The 18,657-nt window shown below is 42.6% G+C and overlaps 1 protein-coding gene across 8 annotated transcripts in view; it reads left to right on the top strand.

Moving 5' to 3' along the window:
* Nde1 (nudE neurodevelopment protein 1) overlaps positions 1–18,657 on the top strand; it is a 47,963-nt gene that overhangs the window by 14,077 nt on the left and 15,229 nt on the right. For all 8 annotated transcript variants that reach the window (XM_087574661.1, XM_087574667.1, XM_087574666.1 and 5 more), the window contains 2 exons: positions 524–672; positions 15,789–15,925. In XM_087574661.1, coding sequence (XP_087430787.1) covers positions 524–672; positions 15,789–15,925 — 286 coding nt within the window. The remainder of the gene's footprint in view (positions 1–523; positions 673–15,788; positions 15,926–18,657) is intronic.

Genomic DNA, 18,657 nt, shown 5'->3' with positions numbered 1-18,657 from the left:
GTCATGGTGTTTCATCACAGTAATAATAACCCTAACTAGGATAACAACTGCTTCTCTTCTGAAATTTTAGGTCTATGGAGAGAAGGTTCTGTTAACTGAGCTCAGGGGAGGCTAGGAGAGGAGGCCTGAAGCTGCCTGTTGAGGCTGTGCCTCAGGTGGGAACTGAGAATGCTTGCACAAAAGCCCCAACACTACATAAACTGGACATGGTAGCTCATGACTATCCATGGAAGGTGGACAGGACAGGCAGTTCAAGAGTATCCTTTGCTTCTTGGGTACATAGTTTGTTTGAGGCTGGTTTGGCACACATGAAATAGTATCTCAAGGAAAGAAGATGAGGTACTGTTGTTGGGGTAGAAGGAAGAGGAATACATTCAGTGGCCAAAGCTATCAAATGTCTTGTACAGGTAGATAGCACTGTCCATCAGCGACATCTGTGTTTGATGGGATAATAAGGAAGAGATACAAACATGGGTTGTCACAGTCTTCAGTTACTGACCAGGCTTTCTGTTCTGTCCTGCAGGAGAAGTTTGAAATGCAGCATTCAGAGGGTTACCGGCAGATCTCGGCCTTGGAGGATGACCTGGCTCATACAAAAGCCATTAAAGACCAACTGCAGAAATACATCAGGGAGCTGGAACAAGCCAATGATGACCTGGAAAGAGCCAAACGGTAGGTGGGGCAAGGGAAGTTTTGTGAGGTGACAACCACAGACTTGAGTGTGAAGAACTCAGTGCTGAGCATGACAAAGCTCTAATGGCTCATGGGCCAGATGCAGTATGTTTGCCATTTCTGTTGTTCTGCCTGCCTTCCTAAAGATGAGAGTATTTTGTTTTTGTTCTCCTCCTCCAGTTTAAAAGATTGCCCTCTGGATTTCTTTTTTTTTTTTTTTAATATTTATTTATTTATTTATTTCATGTGTGTGTGTACACTGTAGCTGTCTTCAGACACACCAGAGGAGGGCATCAGATCCCATTACAGATGGTTGTGAGCCACCATGTGGTTGCTGGGAATTGAACTCAGGACCTCTGGAAGAGCAGTCAGTGCTCTTAACCACTGAGCCATCTCTCCAGCCCGCCCTCTGGATTTCTTATGGAATAGGACTGTTTATTATAGACTCTTGCTTACCTGAAAATGTCTTTGTCTCCATTCTTGCATACATGTGTGCATGTGTAAATACCCATGTATACCCATGAACATTTGTATTTGTGAATGTAAGTGCACACTTAACAGAAATCGAGACAAACTTGAGTATTCCTGGTCCTTACCTCCCATGTTAGACTCATGTCAGCTGGTCTGTGAGCTTTGTCTTATCTTCTGTCTCTGCCTACCATCTCACCACAGGCATGCTGCGGCTGCAGACACTCATTTTAACAGATGGCTTTGGAGATTAGAATTCAGATCTTCACCCTTGTGAGTCCCTATCAGCTCTTCTCTCTGTGGAGTTTTGAGATAGGGTCTTGCTGTGTGCCCTCCAGCTCACTGCTGTGTTGCTTCCTGACTTGTCTTCAAGGATCTGCTCTGCCTTTTTTTTTTTTTTTTTTGAAACAGACTTTCTGGTGGGTTGGAACTCAGTGTATACCAGGTTGGCCTCAGATTCATAACAAGTCTCCTAATTGACACTACCATCACCCAGTGCTGGGATTTCAGGTATGCACTACTGTGCTGGCTTGGAGGATATTTTCATTAGATGCAGAATTCTAGCCTGACAGGTTTGGACTTTGAAGGCAATCTTCTGTAATTGTTGCTTCTCTGTGTCTGAAGAACTATTTTCTATCATTGCTCTTGGGTTCTCTTCAGCTTTGGTTTTCCTTGGTTTGGTGGACTGTGCTCCTGGCTGTGGCTTTCTGTGGTTTGGTGGACTGTGCTCCTGGCTGTGGCTTTCTGTGGTTTGGTGGACTGTGCTCCTGGCTGTGATTTTCTGTGGTTTGGTGGACTGTACTCCTGGCTGTGGCTTTCTGTGGTTTGGTGGACTGTGCTCCTGCCTGTGGCTTTCTGTGGTTTGGTGGACTGTACTCCTGGCTGTGTTTTTCTGTGGTTTGGTGGACTGTGCTCCTGGCTGTGTTTTTCTGTGGTTTGGTGGACTGTGCTCCTGGCTGTGGCTTTCTATGGTTTGGTGGACTGTACTCCTTGGCAGATCGGGGCCACAGTATGCCAAAGAGATTATACAACACAGCAAATCTCATGCAAGAGATTTATTTGAGGCAAAGGTGGGTCTCAGAGTTAGGTCATGAGAGACAGAGACAGAGCAAGAAAGTGGATACCAGGGACCCTTTATTTATTTATTTATTTATTTTTTGGTTCTTTTTTTCGGAGCTGGGGACCGAACCCAGGGCCTTGCGTTTCCTGAGCTAAATCCCCAACCCCCCAGGGACCCTTTAAAAGGGTGTGTGTCCCATTTAGTGGCTGGTGACTTGGCTGCTGGTGCTGAGGTGCTGAAGGCAGACTAGAGCTAAAATTTTTCTTTCTTCAAATTTCACTTTGGTCACTCTTTCTCTAAATACTTTTTCATTTGTTTGTTTGTTTGATTGCTTTTGAGCTAGAATCTCACTAAGCACCTCTGGCTGTCCTAGACTCAATATGGAGACCAGGCTCTCCTCAGATTTACAAAGATCTCCCTGGTTCCTCTTTCCTTTTGAGGCATGATCTGGATTCTGTCCAGACATGAATCCTGTCATGGATCTCAGAGGTTCTGTTCCTCCCATTTCTTTCTTTCTCCCTGGTCTATGCAGTATGTTGACATGGTTGTGCCAGGTACATGCAGGGAGTAGAGCTCGACTTCGGGCATCTTCGTCTGTTACTCTTCATCATAGTTTTTGAGGCAGGATTTTTCACTGAACCTGGAACTTGCTGTTCTGGCTAAACTGACTGCTAGACAGCTCCTAGGTTTCTCTTTTCTCCAGCTTGCACACAATGAGGTTTCATACATTTGCCACCATACCCAGCTTTTGTGCAGATGCTGGAGATCCAAACCCAGCTTCTCACGTTTGCACACAAGCACTTTACACACTGAGCCATCTCCCCAACCCTTCACTTGTTTTTCGTCTTGTCTGTTTCTATTGTTTTAATTAAAAATTCTCTTTCCTTTAATCTGCTATTAAGCTGGATATTGCTAGAATTCCTTCACAGTTACCTCTCCTAAGGTCCAAATGAAAACTGAGGCATGATTCTTCTTTAAGTTCACTTTGGGGAAACAATGCATTCATTGGACTTCCTTACAGAGCATAGGTCACTTACAGCATGTTGGTGCTTCTCCCCCAAAAGGCCACACCTGGAAAGCACACCCAGTAGGGATGAAGGCTTCCCAGTAGCAACATAAATGGAGCCTTCCTCCCCTAGACTTCTGTTTTCTAGCTCTTCTGTGAGGCCATATGTAATTAAGGCAGAGTTTTGTAGTTGCATGCTTTAGGTAGTAGGGAGTCTGATACTCAGGTGAGGGTCTTGTAACAACCCTCCATGTTGGGCTATAAACACTCAACAAGCCCGACTGGGATGAAGCCTTTGCAAGGGGATGCAGCCAGATGTGTCTGAACTCTCCAAGATGACTGTTGCTTGGCCTGGAGGCCAGTCAGTCACTGAATCAAATGAAATTTGATTTAAACATTGTTTTTTCAGAACTAGAATTTCCATTTTGTTGGGGGGTTTTTTGTTTGTTTGTTTTGTTTTCTGTTTTTTTTGTTTTTTTGTTTTTGGTTTTGTTTTATCTCTTTTCCTACACTGAGCTTTCTTTCTGTCTCGGATCCTGTGCATAATCACAGTGGCTGTCTTTAACCTTTGACCTATTTCCAGCAAGATCATCTCAGTGTTGATCCAGTAATTGTCTTTTTCTCTTGAGTTCTGTCAGGTTTTCATTGTCTAAGCCCAGTCAGTTTGGATTGGGTTTGAACACTGTAGTCCATGTGTCCTGAGCCTGTTTGCCTCTGTCTCCTTTTCCCAGGCAGATCACATAGCAGAGCTTGCACTCCACACCGTCTTCTGTCTGTGGTGGGTAGTAGCTGAAATGCCTTTGGTTATTTTTAGAGTTTTCCCCTGTGTGCTCAGGTTCAGAGGTCAGCCAGAAATATGGGCAAGAGTTGTGCAGGTTTTGAGGCCCCCTTGATGGTGCTCATTTTCTGTCAGTACAGTTTTTAAAAGTAAAATTCTCTAATGATGCAGAATCAACAGCACTGCTCCCTGCTCCCAGTGCTGGGGAGTCTCTGTCTTGCCTGCCTGTGGATGACAGCCTTCACGGTCATGTTTACTTTTTATCCTTATGGTTAGAATATGATGCTGCTCCAGTTTGCTTTTCTTCACATGGATGCACACTGTTTACTCAACTTTTCCTTATTTCCCCTAGGGTACTGAACTCTACTCCACTGCACATTAATTTTTTATTTATCCCAGCATCTATTTCTGGATTCATATTTGGTCCAGTCTATAGTTGGTAGTATATGTCCTGGCTAGTTTTATGTCAACTTGACTCAAGCTAAAGTCATCTGAAAGGAGGGAAACTCATCTAAGACAATGACTCCATAAGATCAGGCCTGTAAGGCATTTTTATTTTTTATTTATTTTTTTTTCTTTTTTCTTTTTTTTTGGAGCTGGGGACCGAACCCAGGGCCTTGCGCTTGCTAGGCAAGTGCTCTACCACTGAGCTAAATCCCCAACCCCTGTAAGGCGTTTTTAAATTAGTGATTGATGGGGGAGGGCCCAGCCCTCTGTGGGTTATGCCATCCCTTAGCTGGCAGTCCTGGGTTCTATAAGAAAGAAGGCTGAGCAAGCCAGTAAGCAGCACTCCTTCATGGCCTCTACATTATCCCCTACATCCAGGTTCCTGCCCTGCTTGAGTTCTTGCCCGAACTTCCTTCAGTGATGACTATGATGTGAAAATGTAAGCCAAGTAAATCCTTTCCTCCCTAGGCCCGTGGCTTTCACCCCAGTGATAGTAATTAAGATAGTATGTGAAGCCACATAATGAAGCAAGCCAGTGTCATTTCCACACATACGTCTTTTATAAAAAGCAGGTCACATATTCAGAGGGTGAGTGTATTCTACCCACAGTAAGGCTCCAGCAAGGGTGTAGGTGCAGGAACAGGTGAAGAACTAGGACCACAGCTCGCTGCTCCAAACCCCGTGGGAGGGAGAGCTAAACCTTCAGAGGGACAGACACGCCTGGGAAGGCAGAAGAGACTACACTCTGCCCACATTTCTGACTCTAGAGGAAAACACCTAACTCCATCTGGTACCCCGGTGCACAGGAACCCAGGAAGAGGCGGCGCAGGCCCTCCTGGTTGCCGCCCTCACTGAGAGCTTAAAAGCAGCCCCCCAGGAGCAACTTCAACAACGGGACCAGGGGTAAGACCAACTTTTCTGATCCAAGCGACCTGCCTGGTGGACTCAGGAAACGCGCCCACAGGAACAGCTGAAGACCAGTAGACAGGAAAGACTACACTTCTGAAAGCAGAACACTCTGTTCCCATAACTGGCAGAAAGAAAACAGGAAAACAGGTCTACAGCACTCCTGACACACAGGCCTATAGGACGGTCAAACCACTGTCAGAAATAGCAGAACAAGGTAACACCAGAAACAATGATGGTGAGAGGCAAGCACAGGAACCCAAGCAACAGAAACCAAGACTACATGGCATCATCGGAGCCCAATTCTCCCATCAAAGCAAACACTGAATATCCAAACACACCAGAAAAGCAAGATCTAGATTTAAAATCACATTTGCTCATGATGATGGAGGACTTCAAGAAAGACATAAAGAACTCCCTTAGAGAAATGCAGGAAACATAAATAAACAAGTAGAAACCTATAGAGAGGAATCACAAAAATCCCTAAAAGAATTCCAGGAGAACACAATCAAACAGGTAAAGGAATAAAAAATGGAAATAGAAGCAATAAAGAAAGCACAAAGGAAGACAACTCTGGATATGGAAGAGACAAGGAGCCATAGATACAAGCATCACCAACAGAATACAAGAGATAGAAGAGAGAATCTCAGGAGCAGAAGATTCCATAGAAATCATCAACACAACTGTCAAAGATAATATAAAACGGAAAAAGTCCTGGACCAAAACATACAGGAAATCCAGGACTCAATGAGAAGATCAAACCTAAGGATAATAGGTATAGAAGAGCGTGAAGACTCCCAGCTCAAAGGACCAAGAAATATCTTCAACAAAATCATAGAAGAAAACTTCCCTAACCTAAAGAAAGAGATGCCCATAAGCATATAAGAAATCTACAGAACACCAAATAGATTGGACCAGAAAAGAAACTCCTCCGGTCACATAATAGTCAAAATACCAAATGCACAAAACAAAGAATATTAAAAACAGTGAGGGAAGAAGGTCAAGTAACATATAAACGCAGACCTATCAGAATCACACCAGACTTCTCACCAGAGACTATGAAAGCCAGAAGATCCTGGACAAATGTCATACAGACCCTAAGAGAACACAAATGCCAGCCCAGGTTACTGTATCCTGGCAAAACTCTCAATTAACATAGATGGAGAAACCAAGATATTCCATGACAAAACCAAATTTACACAATATCTTTCTACAAATCCAGCCCTACAAAGGATAATAAATGGTAAAGCCCAACATAAGGAGGCGAGCTACACCATAGAAAAAGCAAGAAACTAATCGTCTTGGCAACAAAACAAAGAGAAGAAAAGCACACAAACATAATCTCACATCCAAATACGAATATAACAGGAAGCAACAATCACTATCCCTTAATATCTCTCAACATCAATGGACTCAACTCCCCAATAAAAAGACATAGATTAACAAACTGGATACGCAATGAGGACCCTGCATTCTGCTGCCTACAGGAAACACACCTCAGACACAAAGACAGACACTACCTCAGAGTGAAAGGCTGGAAAACAGCTTTCCAAGCAAATGATCCGAAGAAGCAAGCTGGAATAGCCATTCTAATATCGAATAAAATCGATTTTCAACCAAAAGTCATCAAAAAAGATAAGGAAGGACACTTCATATTCATCAAAGGAAAAATCCACCAAGATGAACTCTCAATCCTAAATATCTATGCTCCAAATACAAGGGCACATACATACATAAAAGAAACCTTAGTAAAGCTCAAAGCACACATTGCACCTCACACAATAATAGTAGGAGATTTCAACACCCCACTCTCATCAATGGACAGATCATGGAAACAGAAATTAAACAGAGACATAGACAGACTAAGAGAAGTCATGGACCAAATGGGCTTAACAGATGTCTATAGAACATTCTATCCTAAAACAAAAGGATATACCTTCTTCTCACCACCTCATGGTACTTTCTCTAAAATTGACCATATAATTGGTCATAAAACAGGCCTCAATAGATACAGATAGATAGAAATAATCCCATGAGTGCTATCAGACCACCACGGGCTAAAACTGGTCTTCAAAAACAATAAGGGAAGAACACCCACATATACATGGAAATTGAACAATGCTCTACTCAATGATAACCTGGTCAAGGAAGAAAGAAATTAAAGACTTCTTAGAATTTAATGAAAATGAAGGTACAACATACCTAAACTTATGAGACACAATGAAAGCTGCACTAAGAGGAAAACTCATAGCTCTGAGTGCCTGCAGAAAGAAACAGGAGAGAGCATATATCACCAGCTTGACAGCACACCTAAAAGCTCTAGAACAAAAAGAAGCAAATACACCCAGGAGGAGTAGAAGGCAGGAAATAATCAAACTCAGAGCTGAAATCAACCAAGTAGAAACAAAAAGGACTATACAAAGAATCAGGAGAACCAAAAGTTGTTTTCTTTGAGAAAATCAACAAGTTAGATAAACCCTTAGCCAGACTAATGAGAGGATACAGAGAGTGTGTCCAAATTAACAAAATCAGAAATGAAAAGGGAGCCATAACCACAGAATTAGAGGAAATTCAAAAAATCATCAGATCCTACTACAAAACCCTATATTCAACAAAACTTGAAAATTTGCAGGAAATGGACAATTTCCTAGACAGATACCAGGTACCGAAGTTAAATCAGGAACAGATAAACCAGTTAAACAACCCCATAACTCCTAAGGAAATAGAAGCAGTCATTAAAGGTCTCCCAACCAAAAAGAGCCCAGGTCCAGATGGGTTCAGTGCAGAATTCTATCAGACCTTATACAAATACTATCCAAACTATTCCACAAAATTGAAACAGATGGAGCGCTACCGAATTCCTTTTATGAAGCCACAATTACTCTTATACCTAAACCACAGAAAGACCCAACAAAGAAAGAGAACTTCAGACCAATTTCCCTCATGAATATTGATGCAAAAATACTCAATAAAATTCTTGCAAAATGAATCCAAGAGCACATCAAAACAATCATCCACCATGATCAAGTAGGCTTCATCCCAGGCATGCAGGGATGGTTTAATATACGGAAAACCATCAATGTAATCCACTATATAAACAAACTGAAAGATTAAAAACTACATGATCATTTCATTAGATGCTGAGAAAGCGTTTGACAAAATTCAACACCCCTTCATGGTAAAAGTCCTGGAAAGAATAGGAATTCAAGGCCTATACCTAAACATAGTAAAAGCCATATACAACAAACCAGTTGCTAACATTAAACTAAATGAAGAGAACTTGAAGCAATCCCACTAAAATCAGGAACTAAACAAGGCTGCCTACTCTCTCCCTATTTTCTCAATATAGTTCTTGAAGTTCTAGCCAGAGCAATCAAACAACAAAAGAAGATAAAAAGGATACAGATTGGAAAAGAAGAAGTCAAAATACCACTATTTGCAGGTGATATGATAGTATATTTAAGTGATCCCAAAAGCTCCACCAGAGAGCTACTAAACCTGATAAACACCTTCAGCAAAGTGGCTGGGTATAAAATTAACTCAAATAAATCAGTAGCCTTCCTCTACACAAGAGAGAAACAAGCCGAGAAAGAAATTAGGGAAACGACGCCGTTCATAATAGTCCCAAATAATATAGAATACCTCTGTGTGACTTTAACCAAGCAAGTGAAAGATCTGTATGATAAGAACTTCAAGCTGCTGAAGAAAGAAATTGAAGATCTCAGAAGATGGAAAGATCTCCCATGCTCATGGATTTGCAGGATTAATATAGTAAAAATGGCCATTTTACCAAAAGCGATCTACAGATTCAATGCAATACCCATCAAAATACCAATCCAATTCTTCAGAGGGTTAGAACAATTTGCAAATTCATCTGGAATAACAAAAAACCCAGGATAGCTAAAACTATCCTCAACAATAAAAGGACTTCCGGGGGAATCAGTATACCTGAACTCAAGCAGTATTACAGAGCAATAGTGATAAAAACTGCATGGTATTGGTACTGAGACAGACAGATAGACCAGTGGAATAGAATTGAAGGCCCAGAAATGAACCCACACACCTATGGTCACTTGATTTTTGACAAAGGAGCCAAAACCATCCAATGGAAAAAAGATAGTATTTTCTGCAAATGGTGCTGGTTCAACTGGTGGTCAGCATGTAGAAGAATGCAGATCGATCCATGTTTATCACCCTGTACAAAGCTTAAGTTCAAGTGGATCAAGGATCTCCACATCAAACCAGATACACTCAAACTGATAGGAAGCATCTCGAACACATGGGCACTGGAGAAAATTTCCTGAAGAAAACACCAATGGCTTATGCTTAAGATCAAGAATTGACAAATGGGATCTCATAAAACTGCAAAGCTTCTGTAAGGCAAAGGATACTGTTGTTAGGATAAAACGGCAACCAACAGATTGGGAAAAGATCTTTACCAATCCTACAACTGATAGAGGGCTTATATCCAAAATATACAAAGATCTCAAGAAGTTAGACGCAGGGAGACAAATAACTCTATTAAAAAATAGGGTTCAGAGCTAAAGAAAGAATTCACAGCTGAGGAATGCCGAATGGCTGAGAAACACCTAAAGAAATGTTCAACATCTTTAGTCATAAGGGAAATGCAAGTCAAAACAACCCTGAGATTTCACCTCACACCAGTGAGAATGGCTAAGATCAAAACTCAGGTGACAGCAAATGCTGGCGAGGATGTGGAGAAAGAGGAACACTCCTCCATTGTTGGTGGGATTGCAGACTGGTACAACCATTCTGGAAATCAGTCTGGAGGTTCCTCAGAAAATTGGACATTGAACTGCCTGAGGATCCAGCTATACCTCTCTTGGGCATATACCCAAAAGATTCCGCAACATATAAAAAAAAGACAAGTGCTCCACTATGTTCATAGCAGCCTTATTTGTAATAGCCAGAAGCTGGAAAGAACCCAGATGCCCTTCAACAGAGGAATGGATACAGAAAATGTGGTACATCTACACAATGGAATACTACTCAGCTATCAAAAACAATGACTTTATGAAATTCATAGGCAAATGAATGGAACTGGAAAATATCATCCTGAGTGAGGTAACCCAATCACAGAAAAACACACATGGTATGCACTCATTGATAAGTGGCTATTAGCCCAAATGCTTGAATTACCCTAGATGCACAGAACACATGAAACTCAAGAAGGATGTCCAAAATGTGAATGCTTCACTCCTTCTTTAAAAGCGGACCAAGAATATCCTTGGGAGGGAATAGGGAGGCAAAGTTTAGAACAGAGGCAGAAGGAACACCCATTCAGAGCCTGCCCCACATGTGGCCCATACATATACAGCCACCAAACTAGATAAGATTGATGAATCAAAGAAGTGCAGGCTGATAGGAACCGGATGTTGATCTCTCCTGAGAGACACACCCAGAATACAGCAAATACATAGGCGAATGCCATCATTAAACCACTGAACTGAGAACGGGACCCCAGTTGAAGGAATCTTAGAAAGGACTGAAAGACCTTGAAGGGGCTTGAGAACCCATATGAACAACAATGCCAACCAACCAGAGCTTCCAGGGACTAAGCCACTACCCAAAGACTATACATGGACTGACCCTGGGCTCCAACTGCATACATAGCAATGAATAGCCTAGTAAGAGCACCAGTGGAAGGGGAAACCTTTGGTCCTGCCAAGACTGAACCCCCAGTGAACATGATTATTGGGGGGAGGACGGTAATGGGGGGAGGATGGGGAGGGGAACACCTATAGAGAAGGGAAGGAGTAGGGGTTAGGGGGATGTTGGCCCAGAAACCGGAAAGGGAATAACAATTGAAATATAAATAAGAAATACTCAAGTTAATAAAGATGGAGAAAAAAAAAGAAAAAAAAAAGAATTAGGATCAATAATACAGTTCTCCACAAGAAGTTAGTCCATTCACACAGTTCAAAACTATGAAAGGAAGGGTTAGAGGTTTTTCCCCCCCAAGATTTGTTCTTTTCATTTTTAATTATATGTATGTATAAATGCTCCTGTGTGTTTGTAAATACAAAAGCCCGAAGAGGCTTCAGATCCCCTGGAGTTGGGGGCCACAGAGAGATTGTGAGCACTTTACGTGAGTTCTGAGTACCAAACTCAGTTCTTTATAAAAACAGCAACCACCATTTTTTCCTGTAGTTTGGACTGTGCTCCTAGTGTGGTTTCTCATTAATTAATTAATTTATTTATTCATTTTACATCCCAATATCAGGCCCCCTCTTCCCAGTCTCCCCCTCACACAACCCCTCTCCCAAGCCCCGTCCACTTTTCCTCTGAGAAGTGGGAGGCCACGATGGGTATTACCCATCCTGGTACAACAAGTCTCTGCAGGACTAGGTGCATCCTCTCCCATGTAGTAGTCACACTTAACCACTGAACCATTCTCACCAGCTCAAGGGGTACTTGCTTGTTGAATTTTTTAGAGGTTTTAAATTTTTTTGTGCATGGTATTACAGTGCCTACAGAGAACAGAGAGGACATTGATCCAAAACTAGAGTTAGAGACAATTATAAATTGCCATGTAGGTGCTGGGAATTGAACCTCTAGAAGAGCAGTGATTTTAACCACTGGACTATCTCTCCAGATCCTTTTTAAAAGATTGTAATTGTGTGTATAGATATTTATATGTGAGTATAGGTGCTAGTGGAGGATGCCAGAGGTGTGGATTCCCTGGAGCTGGAGTTAGAGGCATCTGACATGGGTGCTAGGAACTGAATGTCGGTCTCCTAAAGGAGCAGTACCCCACGAACTCTTAACACTAAGGTGTCTCTAACCCCAGGGGAGTTTGTTTGGCTTGGTTTTATGATTGATTGATTGATTGTATATGAGCTCTCTCTATATATAAACACCTGATGCAAGAAGAGGGCATTGGATCTCATTACAAATGGTTGTGAGCCATCATGTGGCTGCTGGGAATTAAATTCAAAACCTCTGGATAAGCAGAGAGTGCTCTTAACCGCTGAGCTCTCTCTCTAACCCTATTTGTTTTTAATGGAAATTCAAACAAATAGAAAACAGATACTGTTTAGCATTCTGTTATGAAAGTGGAAGGGTCTCATGAAACCCCCACTTCTCCCCGAGAATTTATGAGTTGTTAATGGTTGCAGCTAGGAGCGGAGATTTTTCTTTAGTGATGCAGCACTCTAAGAGGGCCATACCCCCAGGGGGCCACCCTTACTGGCTTGTTGGGTCACACACACACACATACTAAAAACAAACAAAAGGAGATAATGGGAAAGGGTAAGGGACAAAAAAGGGTAATGAATGGTTATGGTTAATATGATCAAAATGATGCTTATGTATGAAAATAACATAAAGAGACCTTTATGTGTAATTAATATATGCTGATAGAATACAGCAAAAGGCATTGTTATTCTTCCATCTCTGGTCCCCCATAATGGAACACTTTGTATTCAGAGTTGTACATCTTGCTTTTCCACTTAACAATGGATGCTGGAGATATCTGTCTGTTGAAGGATACAAAACATCCTTGTTCTTTTTTTCCAAACACATACGTAATTGTCTACCGAATGGTTAACATTTGCTGATAACCATGATGACTTACTTATCCAGGTTCCTGGGGATGTGTCTTGCTATTCTTAATTTCTTTACTGATCAGAGAGTCTGTGTAACAAACAACATGGGATGACCTTGTCTGAGGACACTGGCCTGTGTGACTTGGAAAAGTATTGTCCATCTGTTTATATTTTACTCATTTTTATTCCCAGTGGCCAATTCCCAGAGTACTAGTTCCTCATTTTCCAAATAGTTTCCTTATTAACACACTGGGCTTACATAGTAGACAATTAGGATTTCTGCCAATCAAATAGATGAGAAATGGGTTCACCTCAGTTTTGAATTATAAATGACCTGGACCTATGGTATTTCATTTTCTGTGAGCTACGTTTTCTCTCTCCCACTTACTCTTCCCTCCCTCTCTTCCTCCTTTCTTCCTTCCTTTCCTCCTCCCTGCCAATTCAGTATTTGATATCAAGTCCAGAGCTTTCACATACTGGACAACCTCTCTATCACTGAACTGCATCTCTCATGCTGTTTTGTCCATTTTGAAGGCGAAGTTTTAGGGAGAGTGAAAGGAGGGAGTCTTCTAAACATTTGGCAGGGTCTCACATAGCTGAGATTGACCTTGTGCTCACTCTGTAGTCTCCCACATCTACCTTTTTAAGTATTGGAAATTAAGATGTGTCACTCCACCCAGTATTTTGAAACTGGATTTGTGTGGGTTTTCATTGTTTCTAAGAGACTTACTTGTTTGTTTGTCTATGACATGAGTAGAAAGTATCTGGAAGATCTTTTGGCTTTGTCTAGTGTGTGCTTTGCTAGGGATGGGTTGACTTTTGGGTATTCAAGGCAGTCAAACAATTAGGTGAGCCTTCTATTGTCCAATCTTCTAAAAACCTTTTCTTCTGTTTGTTTGGTTTATTTTTTGGGCAGGGGATTGAGATAGCATTTCTATATATAGTTCAGACTAACCTTGAACTTGCAATCCTCATGTATTATTCTCCTAAGTGCTAGGATTGCAAGAATATATCATCACACCTGGTCTGTTGTTTATTTTTGAGACCCTAGAGTGGTGTGAGCATCATACCTGTAGTGATTTCTTTACCACTGGTCTGTCCAGTCTGCCTCCTCTTGTGTCGGCTGTGCCCCACTCCACCCCCGCCACTAACACCAATTGGTTATTTCTTTATAAGATGATAACAGCTTATCATTAACTTATGAAAGAATTTCTTCTTTTCCACTTTCATATATGTTCAGTGTACATATGTATATGTTTTATGTGTGTTCATATGCATGTGAGGCCTGAGGTTGATGTTGAGAATCCTCATTGCTCTCATGCCTTATTCATTGAAGCAGACTCTCTCAATCCAACCCTGCATTCACTGAAATGGTTGGTGGTCTAGCTGGTCAGCATGCTCTGAGATCCTTTGTCTCCACCTTCCCAGACAAAAATTACAAGCAGGCCACCATGTCCATCTGGCATTACATGGGTTCACAGGATCTGAACTCTGGCCTTTGTGCTTGTACCAATTGCTTTAACCATTGAACCACCCCCTCATCCCAGAGGACCAGTTTTTTTTTCCCTCATGGGCCTCCTAAGTACAGAGCATTCATCTGCTTTTTCAGAAGCATCCATGTCCCTCCATCTAGGAATACCTAGATGGTTGATCTTTTTCACTGTTGTGACAGCCAATGAAAGGCACCTTAGGTAACTTTATCCTAATCGCCTTCTCTAACGACCCTTTGAGAGCAGGTGTTAAGAGGAAATTTTGAGTGAGTTAGCAAATTCAGCCTTTCTCCCAGCTGAAGAAACAAGAACCCCAGTGAGTCTTATAGGGAAGAGCAGGGTATTAGCTCTGGACCCCACTCCAAACCTGCTTTCATCTGCAGAAAATGCAGTTGCACTAAGAGATGCTTTCTGGGGATAAACACAGGGCCTTTAAAAGTGCCAGCACTGACTGACCATGTCTATATGAAGTGTGTGTGTCTGCTGTTTAGTCTACTTTATTCTTGGTCTCACATGACAGAGGTGCCCTTACTGTCCCTGCTTTATATATGAGAAAACAGATCCAGTATAATTATCTAGGCCAGAGTTAAGCACTTAACAGATTCTTTTTATTACATTTTTAAGTTACAGCAATCTCTGTGCCTTTACCACTGTGTCCTATTGAAATGCCTGCCCTGTTCACAAAGAAGTGGCCATTGAAAGGCAGTTGGCTAGGGGTCTAGTGCCCAGAGCTCTTGAAACTTTAGTTTTTATCACATGTGTGTGCATGCAGAAGAGAGGGTGGCAGAGGTTAACATCAAGGGTCTTCCTCAATCACTTTCCTCAATATTTTGTTCTAGATAGGCTGTCTGGGTGGCCACAAAGCCACTTAATGTTGGGATAAAAGGCTTATTCCATGTACCCAGCTCTTTATGTCAACTCGTGCTCAAGTGCTTTAGTGTCCACAGTATCACTTTCTTTAAAGTCACTAAGGGATTAATGCTGGGTCTCTTCTCTGTCTCTGTCTTTCTCCCTCTCTCTTTCTCTCTCTGTGTCTGTCTGTCTGTCTATCTGTCTGAATTGGGCTGTTCTGAATACTAATTAGCATTCCTAGACAAACTGAGGGTAGTTGCTGTCAGTGACTGGGTGGAACAAGTGGTCCTAATGGACAAAGCTGTAGGTCATCATAGGCTTTACTGCCATGTAGAAATTACCAGACTTGACCCTTAAGACAACATGCTGCATCTTCTTAGCCCTAATGACTCCATTTTTATAGGTGAGGAGCCTGAGGCCCAGGAGGCCCTGTGCTGCTTAGGGTCATTCAGGCACCTCTGTTTCACATCTTCCAGGTCTTCAGACACTGACAGATGCTGCCATTGCTATTTTTAGATAACTGTGTGCTTCTTCTGCCCAGAGCCACAATCATGTCCCTGGAAGACTTTGAGCAGCGTTTGAATCAAGCCATTGAAAGAAATGCCTTCCTAGAGAGTGAGCTGGATGAGAAGGAAAATCTTCTAGAATCTGTGCAGAGACTGAAGGATGAAGCTCGAGGTCAGAGGCTTTCCCTGTTTCTCCCTGAATGGTATTTCTCCATCTAAGACAACATTTGCCCTTGGCCTTGCAGAACACTACCTTTCTAGGTAGTCTGGAGCTGTTCTGTACATGAGCGGACCTCAAAGAGGCTGAGGGGCAGCACTGTGTAAACAATAGCCAAGGTGGATATTTTGGATTGTCAGCAGTTCTTGGTGATTATTGGAATGGCTGTCAGACAATAGTTTTGAAGTGAGTCTTAACTAGCAGGAGACTCCCCAAGTGAGACACGAGAACAGTGTTCAATGCAAACGCAAGAGGTTTATTTTCCAGCGCATCAGGATTGACCCTTCAATCAGCCCCTCATGGCGAGTGACTAGAAGGTGACCCTGAATGGCTATAAAAAGCAGTTTTTATACGTTTTTAGGGGTACAAGTTGCATCAGCAAGGTTACAGTTTAAACTTATTGGCTAAGCATATTGATCTTTGAATCTGTTGGCTAGCAGCATACGACATGCATTCAAACTCTATCTGGGACTCAGAGGGTCAGGCGACTATCAGTACATTCTGTGAATTTTCAAGAATGTCCCTGCTCCTCCTGAGAACTGTGGGTGGAGAATGGAACTTGGCCTAGCTTGGCCTGAGGCAGGAAGCTGGTACATGGCCTAATCTTGACCTGAGGCAGTGGCTGTAAGGCTGGCGAAAGCCCCCTAGGGTCTTTCACAGGAACCCCATAACCTACCTACTTTCTACCAGGCAAAGCTTCTTAATAGCTCTTATACTTCACTAAGAACTGGGGTCCTTCATTCCCCTTTTCCTTGTACAAGCTCCAATCTTGGATCTACGCTCGGGGGTCTCTGGTGACTAACTCATTTTTTAGGTCCTGTCCTCAGGGTCTCATATTTTTGGTGCAGGACCAACAGCTATACTGCACCTATTTTCTCTTTTATGAAGGCTATAAACTTGTTCAATATGCAGGGTCTAAAGGTCAACAATAGCAGAACAATTAGGGGTCTTAACAAGGTGGATGAGGGTTAAGGGAATGAATTAAACCGAGCTTTGAACCAGCCCTGACTGTTCTCTGTCCTCCATTTGGCTAGCTCTTATCTCATCTTGGCCATCATATCACAATTTGTACAACTTGAGTCCCCAAGTTTTTCTCCTTAGCCATCTCGTTGGTTCTTTGCCTTTCTAAGTGAATCTGATTATTGGGTTATAGGTAGCATTTGCACAGAAGGTATCTCAATACCCTTGGTTCCCTGGTAGTGTAATTTTTTTACCGTGATCAAGTTCCTAGAGGAGGAGGGGTTCCAGTAGGGGTCTCCTGTAGTCTCGCATCCCCAGGCAGCGCAATAAAACTGGTGTGGACCCCACATCGGTGAACTTCTGCCTGGTTTCTTCGACTGACGGTAAATGTAAGTGGAGGTTCTCCCACAAGTGACACCTCTGTGCAGGAAATGCACATCTTATATCCCCCCTCACCCCGCCCAGAGCCTTCTTTCTCCCATATGGGCAGTTTGCTTCCACCAGCACTCCCGTCATGGGTGTGGGTGTCGTACGAGTCAAGTTCTGTCACCAGCTAACACAGGTCAAAAGTAAGGTTGGGCCACCGGGTATTGAAGGGTTTGGAGGCAGTCAGGGAAACGACCTCATCTCCAGTTCCAGTGGAAACCACAGTCCACGTTTGACGGACTGGCACATGGGTGCAACAGGAGTCCCCAGGGAGTGAGGCGTCTGCAGGTTTCACATGAGATGCATGCACCAGGGCTACAATACCGTCCACCTTAAGGACTATATGAGTAGTTAACAGTACTTCCACCAGGGTTCCAGCGACTGTGCCCAATGCCTCTAGAATAGACCCAGTCACCAGTCTGGAAAGGATGAGGGTGGCATTTCTGGAGCATATAAGACAGACAGTTTAGGCCAACTCTCATGTTGTTTTGACTGAAAGGCCTGGAGCCTTAAGAGGTTTCCATCAGTGAGTTGAGATACCTTTAGGAAGGGCCCAGTAGACACCAAGGGAGTTGGGGTACCAAACAGGATCTCAAAAGGGATCAGGTTAAAATGGTAGTGGGTGTTACAGGCTCAGAACAGGGCCAGGGGAAGGAGCACCACCCAGTCAGCACAAGTCTCCAAGGTCAATTTAGTTAAGGTCTATTTTAGGTTTCTGTTCATTATCTCTACCTGCCCTGAGCTCTGGGAACAGTATGCACACAATGGAACTTCCAATTAGTCCCCAATATCTTTGCCAATCCCTGACTTAACCTTAGAAACAAAAGCAGGACCGTTGTCCCATCCAATTACCTTGGGCACCCCAAACCTTGGGAAGATTTCTTCTAATATCTTCTTGGCTACCATGGTAGCTGTTTCCTACTTGGTGAGGAAAGCCTCAACCCATCCAGAGATAGTATCTACAAACACTAGAAGGTATTTGTAACCCTATTTTCCCAGCTTAACTTCTGTAAAATGGACTTCCCAATAAACCCCAGGCCGCTCTCCCCTAGGTCTCTTGCCCTATTTGCTCTTGGCTACATCAGCATTTACTTGGTGACATATCTTACACTGTTGTACTGTCTCTCTGGCTAAAAGCTAAGATCTATTACATATACCTTAGATTCCTTGACTCCTTGGATGAACTTATCCCCTAAATGGATCCATCTATGCATTTGGTCAAGTAAATCTTCAGCTTGTTTTCTAGGGAATATAGTTTTTCCCTCTTGAGTGCCCCATTGTCCTTACTTTTCTAGGTAGCA

The sequence above is a fragment of the Rattus norvegicus genome, chromosome 10 (genome assembly GCF_021556685.1).
Source record: "Rattus norvegicus strain SHRSP/BbbUtx chromosome 10, alternate assembly SHRSP_T2T, whole genome shotgun sequence".
Lineage (NCBI taxonomy): Eukaryota > Metazoa > Chordata > Mammalia > Rodentia > Muridae > Rattus > Rattus norvegicus.
The sequence above is the reverse complement of the archived record's forward strand: the minus strand, read 5'-3'. Positions and strand labels throughout refer to the sequence as shown.